The 19544-nt window shown below is 36.7% G+C and overlaps 2 protein-coding genes and 1 long non-coding RNA gene across 4 annotated transcripts; 2 read left to right on the top strand and 1 right to left on the bottom strand.

The window, feature by feature from the left end:
- The first annotated feature begins 213 nt into the window (after nucleotides 1–213).
- On the top strand, nucleotides 214–7128 carry scdb (stearoyl-CoA desaturase b). 2 transcript variants are annotated; one of them, XM_082153156.1, is made up of 6 exons: nucleotides 214–376; nucleotides 588–795; nucleotides 2205–2335; nucleotides 2645–2850; nucleotides 4070–4302; nucleotides 5446–7128. In XM_082153156.1, the coding sequence occupies exons 2-6, from the start codon at nucleotides 603–605 to the stop codon at nucleotides 5643–5645; spliced, it is 963 nt and encodes a 320-aa protein (XP_082009282.1). In that variant the 5' UTR covers nucleotides 214–376; nucleotides 588–602; the 3' UTR covers nucleotides 5646–7128. The 2 variants fall into 2 exon arrangements, with proteins under 2 accessions (XP_082009282.1, XP_082009283.1); XM_082153157.1 differs by lacking the exon at nucleotides 214–376 and adding an exon at nucleotides 386–511.
- LOC309486065 lies at nucleotides 6210–9652 on the bottom strand. Its single transcript, XR_014201374.1, has 2 exons — nucleotides 9513–9652; nucleotides 6210–8274 (listed from the first exon to the last, which is right to left on the bottom strand). It is a non-coding gene; the product is annotated as an uncharacterized lncRNA (long non-coding RNA).
- Nucleotides 9653–9910: 258 nt separating this feature from the next.
- wnt8b (wingless-type MMTV integration site family, member 8b) lies at nucleotides 9911–17547 on the top strand (the record flags this gene model as incomplete). Its single annotated transcript, XM_082153158.1, has 6 exons — nucleotides 9911–9981; nucleotides 10431–10464; nucleotides 11804–11942; nucleotides 12637–12762; nucleotides 14203–14345; nucleotides 15312–17547. 6 exons carry the CDS (start codon nucleotides 9911–9913, stop codon nucleotides 15873–15875), a joined length of 1077 nt encoding a protein of 358 aa, XP_082009284.1. The 3' UTR covers nucleotides 15876–17547.
- Between the last annotated feature and the right edge of the window lie 1997 nt (nucleotides 17548–19544).

Below are 19544 nucleotides of genomic sequence, written 5' to 3'. Positions count from 1 at the left end.
CAAAAAAGCCATATTGATAGGAAATAGCTTATCTTTGAGCTAGAAATGCAAAGACCTGCATTTCCTAATTTACTCGTGGGCATTAAAAAGCACAAGCTTTGTTGTGACCTGATCTGTATCACACAGTGAGATTAAACAGCAGAGGTGTTGGCTATCAGAAAACCAGCGTTCATGGCGTCCACATCATGAACATCAGATAACCGAGCAACCAATGAAACTGGCAGGGCTGGATGGCATCCTTTCAGCCTCGCCCAATTGCATCATTTTAAACGAAATCAGAGGCTTAGACACGCAAAAAATTCATTCACTCGACGTGAGAACCTGCTCGCATCAATCAAATTGCGATATTTTTTTTTACAGTTGTATCGGAAACAAGGTAAGCGCGTAACAGCTGCGTGAATGCGCGTTTATCTCATCGCGTGCCTTTTTTTGTGACAGAAGTCACACCCATTTTGCGCAGAATTGAATGCATTGTATGAATGGTTTAAGGGATTTGTCTTTTAAAATAATAGTAAGTTTATTGAAATGGTAGATGGTTCTTCTTTGCCAACGGTCGTGAAAATATAATCGATTCGTTCTCTTCGCAGGAGACTGTAACGAGCATGAAAGCAATGGCCGAAACGACGACGACGACGACAGAGGATGTTTATGATGATGCTTATGAGGAGAAACAGGGCCCGAAATCTCCACTACAAATCGTATGGAGAAACGTTTTATTAATGACTCTATTGCACGTAGGAGCTCTTTATGGATTGAAGCTTCTTCCATCTGTCTCTTTTTTAACACTCATATGGAGTGAGTATGTTGCGCTTATTTTGACTCTGTAATTGAACTGACTGTTTATTTTTTAGGTTTGTAATAGCAACCTGTTCCTGTGTTTATTACGTTTCTATTATGGCCTATATATGGCCTAATGATAATGTATAGATGATCTGTCTGAGTTTTCATGCATCTCAGGCTTATAATTTTCCTATCTTTGTTTGCTAAAACATCTAACATTTATCTCTAAATTATTTAAACCAATGCAATGTTAGTGCTATTGTTACAACCTACAGCCAAACACAAGCAAATATGGATATTTTAAATTGAGTGCCTTAATTTATTGTGATAATCAAATGTAGCCTACTAATATAAATAGGCTGTAAATATTTACAATGCCATCCCCATCACCATCCCCACATAACTCTCATTTAAACAAAGAATAGCCTACGATTTAATTCAAAACTGTTAATACAATCAGGAAAAAACATAGAAATAAACTATGTTAAGACAAATAGGCTGATAATTAAAAAAAGTAAAGTTACTTTCACAATTATGTTCAGTAAAAGTCTATTTTGTGCTATATGTGTACAGTAGATGTGCTTTGGAAATTGATATATTAGTGTGGATTTTATGTCAAATTAAACATGAAAATCTGTTGATTTGGATGATCTCAGTTCTGTCATTTAACATCCATTAACATGATTACAAATCAAATGATAAATCAGACATGTAATCTTACTTTCTTAGCTCAGAATAGTCCTGTAAATCTTTTATATTTTTATACATCCTCACAATGTCTGCTGTCACCTCACAGGAGGCTGGTGGTCATATGTGATAGTTTTTAACCCCTATACCTCATGCATAACGGGTTAAACGGAAAAACACTCCCTGGTTCCCCCTTCTTTTTGTGCCAAGCAGGTGAATTTATTCTGTTTCAGATTTAAAGTTGTGATTACTATTCTTAGATATTATCATTAATGTGTCATACTTTATCCAAAAGTGAAAGTCAGGCCACTATGTCTCAGCTAAATTTGTTGTGTAGAACAATGTTAAAAACATTGTAAGTGTGCTTGAGTGATAGCGAGACAGTCCCGTGAGTAACTTGAAATCCAACCAAAATCTGAACTGGGCTGCACTGTTGTGTAGATTTTTGGCATCACAGCAACGCATAATATTGCACCCTGACGAACAAAGAACAATTGCTGTTGAAATAAGCACTCCATTGTAAATTGAGCGGGGTCATAACAGTGTGGCCTTCTTCACAGTCTGTGGCCTGTTATCCCACATCCCTTGCAGCCTGGTCTGACAACACACAGCGAGACATTCTGTCCTCTCATAGAACGAATCAAGGGCACACACCGTTACACATTATAGAATCTGTGTGAAGTTCAGGCTAATGTGTTTTTAAACATTCTTTTCTGTTTTCTCTCTTAATGTGACAGCGGGAGTGTGTTTCATGGTAAGTGCTCTTGGAATAACCGCCGGTGCCCATCGCCTTTGGAGCCACAGGTCCTACAAAGCCTCATTGCCATTACGAATCTTCCTAGCGGTTGCAAACTCTATGGCTTTTCAGGTAAAGCATTTTTAAGTGAATAAAACCATATTCCACATTAAATAATGCAATGTGAATGCAGCTCAGATGGAGGTGGTAGGGCGTAGTGGTTAAAGATCTGGGCTAGTAGGTTCAAACCCCACAAGAGCCGAACGATCACCATTGTGCCTTTTGAGCAAAGCAATTAACCCCAGGACGTTCACCTGAGATTGTCCCTGTAAAATGTGGACCGTAAGTCACTTTGGATAAAAGTACAACTTATACTTGCTGGATAGGTTTATTTTTCCTTTTGTAGCTTTCATTCACTGATGTATACTTATATCCTGTTAGAATGATGTCTATGAGTGGGCCAGAGATCATCGTGCCCACCACAAGTTTTCTGAGACTGATGCGGACCCACACAATGCCCACAGAGGATTCTTCTTTGCTCACATCGGCTGGTTGCTGGTCCGCAAACACCCGGAAGTTATTGCGAAAGGACGCAAGCTGGAGCTCACTGACCTTAAAGCAGATTGGGTTGTAATGTTTCAGAGAAGGTCAGTAAGAAAATGTGACGCTTCCGATTCACTTTTATAAATCTTATCACCTAAAGTTCAAAAGTTTGGGGTCAGTAAAGACCTTTAGAATTAGACCAAGGTTTATATTTTAAATAAAAGCTGTTCTATTGAACTTTCTATTCATCAAAGTATTCTAAAAAAAAAAGAAAAAAAGTATAATGACAAGAAATTAGCATATTAGAATGATTTCTGAAGCATCATGTTACACTGAAGACTGGAGTAATTCAGCTTTACCATCACAGGAATAAATTACATTTTAAAACATGACACAATAGAAAAAAATGTAATAACATTTCTCAATTACTATTTTAATGTATTTTTAATCCAATAAATACAGAGAAACTATGTCTTCTTACCGACCTCAAACTTTTTAACAGTGGAGTACATACACTACCTTTGTATTGACATAATTATCACTGAAAAAATTACAAATACGTTCTTCATAAAATGTTTTCCTCTTTATAATAATATAATTTAAAGGTATAGCGGAGGATCTTTCCAAATTTTAGATAAGAAATTTTAGGATGTTTTAGGAACATCCTCCGCTATACCTTTAATGATGCTTTATTTTAGCTTTTAAAAATCTTCTGTTTTGATTTATATATTTGGATAAACTCAAAACTGGTTCAATTGATGAACACTATGGGCCAGATTTACTAAACAGGGCAAATTAGCGTGAGAGTGCAAATCCCAAAATTCCTCTGTCCACACATTTTCATCGCAAATGTTTCACTGCGTGTCTTTGTAAATCCTGACAGTCGTTTTTTAACATCAAAAGACGGTTTGTTCTGGTGCAAGCTGTTAGTAAATCGGACCCTAAATCTGATACAATAGCGCTGAATAATTTAATCAGTATTTACTGGGTGATTTTCACTACACCTCTGTGACCCCGTCATTAGTGCCCATCTGAACCAGGCCACATATTTGGCACTAGCTAGTGTGGAATAATCAATATCCCTTTCCATCACTTTGAATGACGTCCAACAGAAAAAGTGCCAGGCTTTTCGATAAGGGTTTAAGAATGTGTTATGCCAGATCAGATAATGGAAGAATAACTGGTTAGTCAGCATTTCAAACTGCGTGTTGTGGTCTAGCTGATGTTTAACAGCTATTGTTAATTCAGAAAATCTGTTACATACAGTAGAAGAATAGCAATCGGAATGTTTGTTTTGAATATCTTACATTTCTCTGTCCCTAGGCATTACAAGTTATCTGTGGTGGTGATGTGCTTTCTCTTCCCCATGCTTGTACCTTGGTACTTTTGGGAAGAGAGTTTTTTGAACAGTTACTTTGTCCCTTGTCTGTTGAGATACACTGTGGTCCTTAATGCGACCTGGCTGGTCAACAGTGCAGCTCACATGTGGGGAATGAGGCCCTATGACAACAACATCAATCCCAGAGAGAACAAGTTTGTTGCCTTCAGTGCCATTGGTAAGAACAATGTCTTTTCTTTTCCAGCTTAATATTCATTCAATCATTCATTCATAATTTATTAATTAATAACTTTTTTTTAAAGTTTGCACATTTACTTATTTTTCTTGTTTGCACATTTACTTATTAATATATATGTAAAAATATGGAAGCAGTTAAGTTGCTTTATGTTTTTTTAAAATAAAATATATGAATAGTATATATTAAGTATTATTCATATTATTAAAGCCATACAGACACATTCAATCACATAAAAAAGTACAGGCTATTGTATTTGAATGCACAAGTAAACCAAACAGCAACAGCATGTACCATTCAAAAGTTGGTGGTCAGTAATATTTGTTTTTAAGAAGTCTCTTCTGCTCACCAAGGCTGCTTTTATTTAATTAAAATGACAGTAAAGACCTTAATATTGTAAAATATTATTGCTATTTAAAATAACTGTTTTCTATTTGAATGTGTTTTAAAATGTAATGTATTCCTGTGATGGCAAAGCTGATTTTTCAGCAGCCATTACTGTAGTCTTCAGTGTCACATGATCAGTGCTGGGGAAAGTTATTATAATTATTGCATTACTCCCTGGAAAGGTAACTAATTGCTTGACTTTTTATGGGGAAGATACTTTTTCTCACCTAGGCTGGGCTTGCTTGTTTTGTTTTTTAATAGCAAAAAGTTCTATTTTTGGCAAATGTAAAGGTCCTTTCACACCAAGTGAAATGAATATGCCTCAGACTGAAGGAAATGCAAATTCAAATTCAAATGCCTGTACAGTAGAGGTCGATAAACGGGAAAACAAATTAACTTGCGTTACTTATCTGAAAAAAGAATCTCAGATATTTTGTTGTGAATTTAAAAGTAATGTGTTACTTGTTACCTTAAAAAGTAATCTGATTACGTAACTCAGGTTACTTGTAATGTGTAACTACCCCCAACACTGTACATGATCCTTCAGAAATCATTCTAATATGCTGAAAAACATTTTTTTATTATTATCTATGTTAAAAACAGTTGTGCTGCTTAATTTTTTTGTGGAAACCGTGATACGTTTTTTTTTTTTTTTTTTTTTTTTTTTAATAGAAAGAACAGAATTTATTTGAATTTATAAACTTTAAATAAACTTTTAAATATGCAATTTAATTTCAGGTGAAGGATTTCACAACTATCATCACACATTCCCCCATGATTATGCTACAAGTGAGTTTGGCAGTCGGCTGAACCTGACCAAAGCGTTTATCGATATTATGTGCTTCTTTGGGCTGGCCAAGGATTGCAAGAGGGTAACTCATGAGACCATCATAGCCCGCGTTCAACGCACCGGTGATGGCAGCCACAAAAGTGGTTGATTTGATCATTACATATCAAAAACAAATAAAACAAACAAAAAAAAAGTTATAAGCCAACATATACAAAAGCATTTCTTAGTGTGCAATGAAGATTGATCTATATACACTCTCATATGAAATAAGAAGCTCTAGAGTGTGTTGGACTAATATGTGTTCTTAAGAATTCTTTCCTTTTCATGACTGTGGGGGATTATTTTTGGAGATGGTAAAGGCCATAGATTGGGAGGATAATTATGTCTCAGTCTGCCTCAAGAGGCAAGAGACGGTACTTCACTAGTTAAACAGCCATGTGCCTCATTACAGCCCCTCTCATGAATAGGTTTCTCTGACTTAGCAGTTACAGTTCTGATTATAAAAAAAGATCATTCCAGAGAGCTATGCAAGCTGTAAAATTAAGTTAAGCTATTAATATATTGCCACTACATTTTCTTAGGTGATACACCCAACAGTATGCACAACACATCATCAGTGATAAGTTCTGTTTCGAATAGTTTTGTTAGTTCTGACAGTATGCCTATACATGTAAATACATCTTACTGGCATTATTGATCATATTTATTCACATTATTATTATTTAAATAAATTATTCTACATGCCAGTGCAAATGTCTTCTGATCAGTGATGTTTATAATGAGGAATTTCCTCAAGTGAAATGAGCAAATCATCTGAAATTTGTATTTCATTTTCCATATTGCATAGCTCTCTATCTGGTTTCCATGGCCTCTTTTGGTCCTGTAAAAGAGTACCTGGCAAATGTGACCAGGAATATGGTGACCACTTTTCTAATTAAATACACTGAAGCACCAAATGACTATTTCAAGTATTGTGGAAAATATTTAGCCAGAAAATATTTTGAAAGAAATGTATCTGTTGAGGTAAATGTATTAAGGTGCATTTATTCTAGCAGATTTATTACAGGACATTTATTTGTCCTTATTATATAATCCAAGGATTGGAATATTTAATTGTCTTCATCAGATAGTATCTTGCCCTTTGCCTTATAGAATAGGGAGATTTTGGGTTAGACTCAAAATTGAAAATGCAAAAATGATGTATCGCATCAGAAGAATTGTTATAAACTAATGAAGTTTTAAATCAGATGTATCATTCGGGAAGGGCTCTTTTCTTGGCTCTTCTGTGATGAATGAATTACAACCTACAGATATTCCTTCTCATAAATGTTTGATAGGTTGTTAGATTTCTCCAAATATAAGAAAAATATTCTCACCAAATGCGATATTTAAAACATTCATCCATGTTTAGGAAGAAGACACAAATTGGCTATATTTTACAGCTCAATTATTTATACAGTGACCTTTGATGTCTGGGAGCCTTAATGGGCACATTTTCAAGGAATGTTGTTTCATGTACCATAAACCAAAATTTCTATAAGTGGGAGAGTTTTACGAGTTGTACCGTGAGTTTTGTTATGAATCAATATTAATCTTTTCTTAATTGAATAAAATGTGTGTATGTCTGAAAATGTTGTCTCAACGAACTTTCTTTTGGCACACCGACCATGTTGTACACTCATTAATCATTTATGATAAATGGAAGTAAATTTTAAGACAAAAAAAAGTTAATAGGCTATAGCTTATTCATTGCGATTCATCCAATGAATGAAACGTTCACCCGTGCGCGAAAATGTCTGTCTGATAGCGCTGCATAAACTTCCTGAAACATGTTTTAACATAAAATAATGATTTTCTATGGAAAATAGTTAACCTATTAAAATTGTAATGTGAAAACTGATACTAAACATGTTGGTTGGTACTGTAGTTTTATTTATATTTCATCTATGGGGAAAAAGGAAAAAAAAAACTTGCGAGCACATGCTAAAACCACTAAATAAATGTATGCATATAAGATTTGAAGTAAAACTGTCATTGCAACATAATTTTACAATCATGAACAGGCCATATATATTTAGTTTAACATTCATTGATTACATTAATACTCGCATTCAAACAGTGGATTTAGAATATAGTGGCAAATTCGCTTTGCTTCATATGAAAGCCTTTCAAAGCCTAATCCAAAAACATCCCTCTGGAATCTCCCAAATAACTTTCCTAATCCTAATTTGCACAAGAGAAGATACGCGGACGTCAAAGAAGCTGAACCTAAAGGTCATGAAGCGTCAACTAAGGACTAAACTGAGAGAAAAGGTAAAAGAACAATTTAAAAAGAGTTATGAAGTCCTCCTGAAAAACGCAAACACGATTGTGTCGATTATCCTCCTTATATCTATGTTAATTCCAGCTGTTTATCTTTTAATTCAACTCCTCGCGCTCATGGATAGCTACATTTTAAATGTGCCGTTTTAAAACATAATAATAATAATATATATATATATATATATATATATATATATAAACTTTTAACGCAGTCAGGCTAAACCCAAAAAGTTAGCCCCTGTCCTGCGCATTTATTTTTTAAACTGTTTTACTGAAATTGAATTTATCAGCCTTTCTGTGCATTTAACGGGATTTCAGCGGATCTAAAAACTCTATTCATAAGTTTGAATTTAACTTGCTTATAAGCCTATAAATTCCTGTGAACGCTACAAATAACATTTGTCGTTTGATCCAGTAGATAATGTCAGTAATCCCTGAGCGTTATCAACCACATACTGTAGCCTATCAGTCAAGGGCGAAATTGTCAATCACACATTGGGGGGGACAGCTGTGTACTTGGTACCTCTAGGGGGGTCCGGGGGCATGCTCCCCCGGAAGAATTTTTTTTTAATTTTAAAGGTAAATTCATTAATCTGGTGCACTTTGAGTCACCCGAATCCACTGTTAAAAATAAATAATCCACCCGCAAACCGCCCGAACCTATGATATTCTCTGATTTAGATATCTGCATCTGATCATCACATTACAATTATTCAAATTCTTAGTGTTAAGCATGATAATATGGTAACATATCACACTGACATGCTGATTTAAAATGAACATTTATTTAAAATAAAAGTTCTTCTTTTGGCAAAATTATATTTCCTTAATAGCCTAAACAGAGGCTTTACTCCCTTCAAACTTAAAATTGTCAATTTTTCATTACATCACTGTTTGAAAACACTCAGAATAGTTTTTTGTACCTTTATAAAGGGCATTTTCCCCCCTAATTTTATTAACTGTATGCTCCATCTTTCATTTCAAATTCTTAAATTTGATAAATATATCCAATTAAAATAATAAGACACTAGGCTGTTACCAATCAAATTAAATAATTTACATTGAAAAATTATAACTGTATTAAATTAGATTATTTTAAATATTTTTATAACCGCAACAGAACCATCACGGTGGGGAAAGTGTATCTGACCATGTGACTGTCTGTCCGAGTTTTGTCGAGAGCCGGAGGCGGCACGAAATTTGACGGAGGCAGCCGCCTTATAATTCTTTATGCAGGAAAAACTCTGGCAATACCCATAAATGGAAACATAAATTTACAACTGTACTTCGGTTTCTCTGCGAGGACACCGCCGTCACCTGCCATATGAGATTTCACCATGTGAGACGACACCGCCGTCACCTGCTCTGTCAGATTTCGCGCTCCTAACTCTTCTTCTGTTTGGTTTTTTCCTAACTCACTGACGGTGCACGAGCTACTAAAGGTATAGGGAAAACATGACATGGATTTCAGGAGAAATAGGTTTTGTTATTGTATAGTGTAAGGCCAGTCGAATGGATTTGGGAAATGGACCGGCCGGGATTTTATATTTTCGGAGCTGGAAAGAAAGACATATTTGCAATCACATCGATATTGCCCGCATAATCATACAGTATGATCAAATATTGGGGGGGACAAATTGTCCTTCTTTGAATATTGGGGGGGACGTGTCCCCCTGTCCCCCCATAGAATTACGCCTATGCTATCAGTCCCTTTCATGCTGCTCTTGAAATTGAGTTTTAAGGCACAACCTTAGAGATGCCATCCTGATTTCATATTAATTCACTCCAACTGTTAGCACACAGGGAGCTCTTCCCAGCTATTTGTCCTGGAGGAGCCCAGGGTGCCCTTTTGATCATTTCAATCTCTCTCTGGTACAATAGTTCTGATTGGCTGAACGAGTAAGAAAAGGGAAAATCTTTAATTAAGTAGATAATCTCTTGTTGGGATGAGAGGAGCTCCATTTCAGAACCCCCTTGGCTCACACATGAGACCCCCAGCCTCTGAATTCTGGATGTAGGTTATATAGAGCTCTTGCAGACCCCTCTGCTTTCCAAGGTGAAGATAAGTCTGCCAGTCCTCTCTCTCTCAGGATGTTCATGCATTTGGAGTTTTATTATTACGCTTTCATCCTGATGGCTCACATGAAGTCTTGCTGCAGTTGGTGAGTTCCGCGTTTTATTTTATTTTAGGCAGGCGATTGATTAATTAAATGATTTTATATATCGAACGTTTACATGCTGTGCTAATCTCTGGATTAAAAAATCGGGTGAAACAGAGACTTCAACTGATCGGTGTTTTGTTATGTTCCCGATAAAGAAACTTTGAGCCTCGTTTCATTGGTTAGCATGCATGAGGAGAAGCTATGAAGCTATGTTCTTTTTTTTAACTTACATTGTGATGTTATATATATATATATATATATATGACACACACAATTTCCATTTGAAAATGTACTTTTAAGAGCAGTAGCCTATGCCTATTTGTAATTAGATAAACTTATTTTAAAATGTTCAAAAATGATGTTTTATCAATTTGAAGTGTTACTTGTAATTTCAATGGGAACATGCAAGTTTTGGGTCATCTGACTTAATAGGCTGCTCTATCTTCCAGGTCAGTGAATAATTTCCTGATGACTGGCCCAAAGGTAAGCCAACATCTTTTGATCTGCTTTGCTGATCTTTACAAGGAGAGAGAAACTTCAAAATGTCAAAATCATTTATGGATTTGGGTGGTTAATGTTTGACGGTGACCCTATGATCACAATGCAAGCAAGTGGCAAATGAAAACGATTCGCACACCACCTCGGGTGCTGTATTTCTTGAACATGTATCTTTGTGGATTAGGTATTACTTGCTGCTTGGGGTGGACTGGACCATATAGCTTTCACACACTTCAGCTCATTCACAATGTGAAGTTGTGAGGACTTTTTACTGAGTGGCAAGGGAAGGGGCCTTTGGTGGGTGGTCATCATTAGCAACCCAGCCGCCCGTGAGAGCACTTGTGGTGCTGTCTCTTCTAAACCACTTGAGACATATTAGATTGTATGAACCACAGTTTCACAGTCACATAGACCCTTTTTGTTTACTTTTTGTGTGCATTTCTGATCAATCTCTGAGTTTGTACCATTGTGGAACAAAAAAGAAGAAAAAACAAATACATAAAAAAAATTAAATAAAAAAAAACACACACACAAAACAATTAACCTACTCTAATGTGTCGTTTTGGTGCTCTTTTTTTTAAACATATAATAAACATATATTTTAGACCACTGTGGAACCATAGGGAAATATTTACATTCATACATTAACATATTTAAAACTTTAATATAATTATTATTATAGACTATGAGGCCATTTTCGTGCTTTTTACATTTTTAGGTAACACTTAACTATAAATACTAATTTGTTAACATTAATTAATGTATTAATTAACTTACTATGATGCATATACTTTTTACTGCATTTATTATTTGTTAATGTTGGTTAATAAAATAACAATTGTTAATTGTTTGTTCATGTTATTTCACAGTGCATTAACTAATGTTACCAGACACAACTTTTGATTTGAATGATACATTAGTAAATGTTAACATTAACTAAGATTAATAAATGCTGTAGAAGAACTGTTTAGCGTTAGTTCATGTTAAAAAATTAACTTAAATGATGTAAACAAATGAAACCTTATTGTAAAGTGTTATCTAAAAAATTAAAAAGCATGAAAATGACTCCATGATATCTATAATAATAATTTTGAGGAATTATATAAAAGTTTTAAATGAATTAAATATTTCACAATTGTTCCACAGCAACTTTTAAATATAATAATTTATTAAATTAACATACAGGTGCATTTATATATGAATTGTGCATGCTGAGAATAAAAAAAAAAAAGTATCATTAGTTTTAGTGAGTTTTTTTTGTAACCACTTCATAGTGAGTGTGTATTTCATCCCAAATCTTTTTGTGTGGTTTGCATTGTTTCAGGCCTACTTGATCTACTCCAGTAGTGTGGCCGCAGGAGCTCAAAGTGGGATTGAAGAGTGCAAGTATCAGTTTGCGTGGGACCGCTGGAACTGCCCGGAGAGGGCTCTTCAGCTCTCCACCCACAGTGGACTCAGAAGCGGTGAGAACTATGACCTCTGTTGATGATCGTTTTATATATATTGTGCTTTCAGATCTTTAAAAATGCATACATTTTAATAGAATAAAAGTGCAAGTGTGTGTTATGTATACTGTGTGTTTAGTGACTCAAAGCCCATCTGTATCAATCACAGAAACAGCTCTTAAAACAAACACATTGATCCTGTTTAAACCATAGAGAAGCGTCTCCCAATGTTGATGTGCCTGAAAACACTGCATTCTTGAGTCAATTAAACCCGGTCTGTTAATAGGCAAGTAGAAAAGCCACCAAGGGGATATTGTGCATCAGAATGAGTGAGTGAAATGGACGCCCTCTCAAGTCAAAGGGTGTGGGTCAAAGGTTTGCTTCAGACTCCTTTCATTAAGCATTCCTTAAGTGCCAAAGAGGGGACCTGTCGCAGTCCAGTGCCGACCCCAGACCGACAATACATGTATATGAGAGTAGACCAACAGCGCTACTCTCTGTTTGATGCATGGGAAATAAGAGTCAAAAGCCATCCCTACTGAGATAGATGCTGAGCATCTGAGTAAATCATGATTTATGGTGTTCAGGATGTTAGTAAAAATGACATGCAGTAGTGTTTGACCAGCATACATAGAACATTGTATTTCATAGACCAGATAAATAAAATGGCATTTGCACAGAATATTAATTTCAATGTTGTTTCTAATCACAGCAAACAGAGAAACAGCGTTTTTCCACGCCATCAGCTCTGCTGGAGTCATGTATACCCTCACCAGGAACTGCAGCCTCGGTGACTTTGATAACTGCGGATGTGATGACACCAGGAACGGCCAGCGAGGTGATAAACTACGTCTCAACATAGATGGAAAGTCAATGTTCTGGGTTAAGCATGTTAACATCATTTTAATGTAGACAATCACTTACCTACCTTTTTTTTTTCTGTAATGTTATATTCAGTTTTACAACTTTGTTCCCATGAGAATCTAATAGCTAAAACCCTACAACAACTCTAGAAATGATGAGAACAACATCACAGTTCAAATAAAACAAGTTTTAACAGAAGAATTAAAGGGATAGTTCACCTAAAAATGTAAATTCTGTCATTAATGACTTAACCTGATGCTGTTCCAAACCCGTAAGACATTTGTTCATCTTCGGAACACAAATGAAGATAGTTTTGATGGAATCTGAGAGCTCTCTGTCCCTCCATTGACGGCTACGCATTACTTTGAGGCTTCAAAACTTCATGAAGTAAAACTAATCCATATGAATTGAGCGGTTAGTCCAATTTTTCTGAAGAGACACGATCGCTTTATAAGATGAACAGATTAAATTGAGGCTTTTATTCACATATAAACATTCATCAACTCGCACATCAGTTGTGGTAAACGGAAGATCAAGCATGTTCGCTTGACGTGTGAGAACCAGTGAGGTTCATTCTCGTGTTATGCAGAACGTTTGAGTTTCCGCAAGAACCAATGAGGTTTGCTCTCGTGCATCAGGCAGATTCGGTTGAGCTTCTGTTTATGTTCGCTGATCAGTGTTTCATCATTTAATGTGATCTTCAGGAAATTTGGACTAAACTTCTCAATTCATATGGATTAGTTTTACAATCTCTTTATGAACTTTTTGGTGCATCAGTTGCGTAGCTGTCTATGGAGGGACAGGAAGCACTCTCAGATTTCATTAAAATAACTTCATTTGTGTTCCGAAGATGAACGAAAGTCTTACCGGTTTGGAACGACATGAGGGTGAGAAATTAATGCCAGAATTTTTGGGTGAACTATCCCATTAATGTAAGTGCTTTTATATATACACTACTGTTCTACACTACAAGAACAGCATTTAATGCATCCTTGCTGAATTATTTAAATAGTATTTATACAATACAATTTATAGCAAGTATTAATTTAATATTAATACGTATATATAATTATTTAATATTTAATAAGTATTTAGTATTATTTTATTATTTAAATACAAAAATACTTTTAAAAAAATCAATACTTGCTGTATTGATAAAAAAAAAAAAAAAAAAAAATCTTACTAAGCCCTACTTTTGAAGTGAATAAATATAATTATACATAAGCTTCAAATTTTCGCTCTTAAATTCTCCAATAATTGGCCCCACTCTTAGTTTTTAAGGAAAAAGATGGACAAGTGGAAAAAAACATTACTGGTAATCAATATTGTTTTCAAAGGAATTTCAAAAAATTAGATGTCACATAAGTAGAAATGTTCAATTTTGTCTAGCAAAAACATTCTGTTGTCATCTCAGGTGGTCAGGGATGGCTATGGGGAGGCTGCAGCGATAACGTAGGATTCGGAGAGGTGATCTCCAAGCAGTTTGTGGATGCACTGGAAACCGGACAGGACGCACGAGCCGCCATGAACCTGCACAACAACGAAGTAGGACGCAAGGTATATGAAGTCATCTGTGCTGGCTGGGGCCTAAATTTCAGGCATGTCTGTTGGCCACCAACAGCTCGCAGAGTGGCTTTTGAATCATTTTTCAGTGCTTCTAATGATAGCTTACCACCCAAGAGTTTCATTCACGGCCCCATAAGCAAGGTGCCACTCGTTCTCCCAATAGTGTGCGCTGTACCAGAAGGGCCTATTTACAGCCTGTGAATGTCCTTTATGACGAGGCCTTAACTTGAGATTCTTGGGATCAGTGGTGCAAGCTTAATTAGACGACCTAGGGGTCCGCACATTGCAAAGGTTCTGTATTCTGTTGCTTCCCAAATAAGTGTTTAGTTTTATTCTTGCAATAAGGATCTTACATTTATGTTGGTCTTTGTTGTACTTGAGAGAGCCACGGGGATCACAGCCATGTGGCTCAAGTGCTCTTTGTTTATCCTGTCTGTGCCCCGTCTGCAGGTTTTGTCAATTCATTGGCACCTGGAGCATCATTGTAACTGAAAAAATGTGAAAGAATTCTTTTTCACTTCCTCCTCAATGGACTTGCCACTGGGTCTGCCTATGACAGAAAACATGTTGACAATGGCTATGCAAAATAAATACACCCCTTTCCTGCGCCTAACAATCTAGCTCGATGTGAAACCCTGATTCTGCGTCTTGCGCCGAGTGAATGAGAAAAGAGGCGTTCCTTTTTTAAGGACAGCTGTTTGTTTCAGCCGAAGTCAGGAATTCTTGTACGACCACCAAGAAAAGAGAAATCCCCAGACTTGAACTTTGAACCACTTCCTCTTAACTCAGAGTTTCCTTCTGCTTGTTTAAGTGGATGTATAGGGTGCCTATAAAGAGCGCATTGTATATTTCGACTGATGAGTTCAATCCTAATTAGAATGTTTTGAAACATGAACATTTGCCTCTAGAATGCATGAATGAGTGCGTTCTTTAACGTGAGATCCTCTCTTCAACCAGGCAGTGAAAGGAACCATGCAGAGGACGTGCAAGTGCCATGGAGTGTCTGGCAGCTGCACCACTCAGACCTGCTGGCTGCAGTTGCCCGAGTTTCGCGAGGTGGGCAACTACCTAAAGGAGAAGTATCACAGGGCCGTGAAGGTGGACCTGCTGCGTGGCGCGGGGAACAGCGCAGCCAGCCGCGGAGCGATCGCCGAGACCTTCAGCTCCATCTCGCGTAAAGAGCTGGTGCACTTGGAGGATTCCCCCGACTACTGCTTGGAGAACCGCACTCTGGGCTTGCCGGGCACCGAGGGCCGTGAGTGCTTGAGGAAGGGCAAGAATCTGAGCAAGTGGGAGAAGCGAAGCTGCAAGCGACTGTGCGGAGAGTGCGGCCTGGCTGTGGAGGAACGCAGGGCCGAGACCGTGTCCAGCTGCAACTGCAAGTTCCACTGGTGTTGCGCTGTAAAATGCGAGCAGTGCCGCAAAACGGTCACAAAGTACTATTGTGTGAAGAGGGCCAAACGGGTCACGAACGATAGTGCCAGCCGCAGGAAAAGCTATAGGTTGAAGAAGAAGCACTAGAGATGTCCTGAACTGTTCGCTACGGTGGTCTAGAAGTTAAGCAGATGTTTTTGTCTACAATACACCCTGAGCTTGAGAATGAAATGAGCTCAAAGGTCCATCTGAATGCTTTAATGGACACCTTCCAGAGCTGATACATATTTGATCTGTATTATTTCACCTAAGCAATTCAAAATTACTCCTGTATACATTGTAGGATAGCACTGAACACCGCATCTAACCAATATATAGCACAATAGACTGTGAATAACCTTTTCATTCACCAACAGTGATGTACTTTGATGGATAATTTATTGGAAAGATCATTTTTAAAGGAGTTTTGAATACACGATTCGGGACACTTCTCCAGCTGCCATCAGAATCATTGCTTGCCTAATGTTTTCTTGCCTGTTTTTAGCATTCTGATAATAGATTTACCCTGATACTGTATATGAACTGTAAATAAGAGGAAGCACTTTGTATATTGTTAATTTATTGCACAGATACTATAGTGCTGTTTTTTCTATGATAGTTTCTTTCTATGTGTTTTTGTTTTTTTTACTTTGCTTTCATAATTAAAATTATGTAATAGGTATCATCTTTTAATGTTTTCATTCATTTAGGTCAGATGAATGCATCTGAATTAACTGAGCCACTTGTTGTTTGTGTAGCAAAACATCCTCTGCTTATTTATTTTACTCAGAAATAAATGTGCTTCATAATAATAATAATGACATTTTAAGTGTAAAAAAATTAAAGACCATATCGTAAATCCCAGTTCCACACATTGTAAAATTAAATTATTTACCGTAGACTGTTGGTCAGACCTAATGATTTCTTTGTCTTGGGCATATATAACCCTTTTCTTTCTTTATTCTTTAGCTTGATGTCACATAACCCTAGGGCAGATAGACAATGAGAGAGAGGATTTAATTATAGTCTTCCTTCCTTCACGCCTCTCTCAATTTCTTCTTCACAAATGCCTCCTTTTCTGTCTCGGTAATCCTCAAAGCACTCCCAATGCTTTTGCGCCTGGATGTTTCTTTACTGTTTAAGACTAGTTTAATTAACTTTGTTGAGACAGAGGGAAAACATGAACCAAGTCGCCCCACAAATCATCTAGCATCTAATTTTGTATGCTAATCTCCTTTTTCATGCCACCATCTCGGGAGAAAAAAAAAATGTTGGGAAAATTTCATGTAGCCTGTGTTGGGCTTCCTGTGGATGTTTTATTCCAGGCCCACCTATTTGGCTCTTTTCAGTCCTCTAGGGCCTTCCTTTGCTCGATTTAACAATGAATGGCGAGCTAATCAGCTCCCTCGGAAATGCACTGCTGCTGAAGACGCTAATCCCTCTCTCCTCCTCCTTCAATGGGCTGTCGCCTTCAAAAGGACTTTGGGAAAAGGCTTTGCATGGATTCACACTGTTTGCTGAATAGAAGTTAGTTCAAGTATTGTACCCAAACAAGTAGGGTTTATAAACAAATACTTGCCAGCTACCGTCCCATCTGTAGAAGTGCCAACCCTACAGTAAAACACAGAGACAAAACTGTGCCCCTTTAAAAGTTGTAAAAAAAACGAATTCAGTCTTTTTTTATTGGTGATAGCTTTTTCTGATGCGCTCCTCTTTGCTGTGGTTTCAATGAAGCACCTCATTGACATCTTATTTACGAAAATCAAGATCAAAAATAAAAACTCCCCTTGACACCTTGCTAATTTTGAGTTGAAGTGAATTCCTCCTACAATTAACACCATGCCATTTATTAGGTTAGGCAATAAGAGCAACTCACTGTTATAGAGATACTAAATTGAAACGTGTATTTTGATATTTACATTCAAATTTCACTTCTTTAAATTAATTAAAGCAAAGTTAGCATAAAATAACCAAGGACTGGCAAACATCCTATAAATGCCTACTGTATTTTATATAGTCTCTTTGTTCAGATCTGTCCCCTTAGAAAGGATATAGAAAAATTGCAAAAACACATCTGTTCATCTTGCCATATCAAATACAAAACAAGAGGAAGTAAATCTCAAAATTAGCCAAGCTAAGTGATAAAACGGCCCCAAAAGCATGGTTGAAAAATCAAGCCCCAGTTGATTCAACCTAAAACCCTACTGCTAAACTTCCGTTTTTTTATTTGTTCACATGAAAGCAGGGTCATGACTGGAAGGTTGGCCTTGCCATGGATGATTTGCAGTGGGGCTTGAGTTTGAGGTGGCTGAGAGTGAGGTGACACACTGGAAGAGAACAAGATTAGACTTTGTCATGTTAGGCATGTACCATGTCAGCTTGGTTGTCGGTTGAATTCTGAGATGTGCTCAGAAACCGTTTTATGTAGAAATGTGTGCATTTATTAAGCTACTAAGGATCTATTACAAAAATATATTATTTTTTATATTGTAATATAAGATTTGATGAAAAATTATTCTGCTTACACTGTTGCACTTTTTTCTTCTTTTAATTTTAATATGTTGAGAAATTAGAATGATATATGTATATAGCAGAGTGACTTTTGGGCATATACTCTCTCAGCTCACTTAAATGATGAAGCAATCCATAGAAATAGGGAAAATTACATTTAATGGCTCTGAGAAACCTTGACTAATAGGATTTAAGACTTAAGACATCTGGGGGAAGAACACCAAGAGGTGGCTAAGGTCAGCACGGGTGTGAGTGAGGTGGTGGGTGGGAAAGCACTATTTGTCTTCTCCCTTTGACATTCCCCTAGTTTTGTACACCAGTTGGTTCACATGACTTTCAGATTAAAGGCAATACCCCAAAAATCACAGCTAAAATATTTAAAGCTTTATCATGTCCAGTCATTTGATACCTATTCCTAAAGTTGTAAGCTATTCACACAAGGAAAGCACAGTTGTTGTTGTTGCTGTTGTTTTTAAATATGTCTTTGCAGATGCAAGAAAACATTTATTTGTATCAACAGGTGTACTTTGAGAAATATTTGAGCTAATTATTTGAACTAATTATTGCCACTGACAAGATTGCTAGTTCATATAGGCTAGGCCCTGTCCCAAATGGCACCCTAAACACTTGCAGGGTGCTTCTCAATACTCAAATTGATGCTTCCTTGTTTCCTCGTTCCTCCATCCTCCAGCCTGTGACCCAGAAACCGATCAAAGAAATTACATCTCAATTATCTAATTGCACAGCGAAGAAGCGAGGAACAAGGATTGAGGAAGCTTTCAGCAGAGCTATGAGCAAGGATGCACAGATGTATACTGTGCGGAATTCTTTCTTGTCGAAAAACCTAACACACATAAATTCTCCTCCCCCTTCACATCTGTCACAATAATCACAAATATTTTCCGTTTAAATAAACCTTTCATCTCACATATTTCAACAGGACATCTTCCTTGAAATTACCAAATTTCAAAAATTATAATGAATTTTTAAATGACCAAATTTCAACAACACAAAAGGGCATTTCCCTTGAGCGCATCTGATGACGCTTTGAAGTGAAGCTTAAGTGATCAAGAATGTTCCAAAATACAAATAAGATTTCCTTTGATTCCTCCGTCCTCATTTTCTTTCCTTGCATCCTTCCCTCACTTCCTAATGGGTTGGGGCTGAGACGCGAGGATAGGAAGCGATGAAATGAACGAGACATTGCGTCAGTTGCTGACACTATGGGGAAACCTCTTTCTAGAATATACAAAGGCCTATTGAATT

This window comes from Leuciscus leuciscus (assembly GCF_965113295.1).
Source record: "Leuciscus leuciscus genome assembly, chromosome: 22".
Taxonomy (NCBI): Eukaryota; Metazoa; Chordata; class Actinopteri; order Cypriniformes; family Leuciscidae; genus Leuciscus; species Leuciscus leuciscus.
Note: the sequence above shows the minus strand (reverse complement) of the source record. Positions and strands in the feature narration are given on the sequence as shown.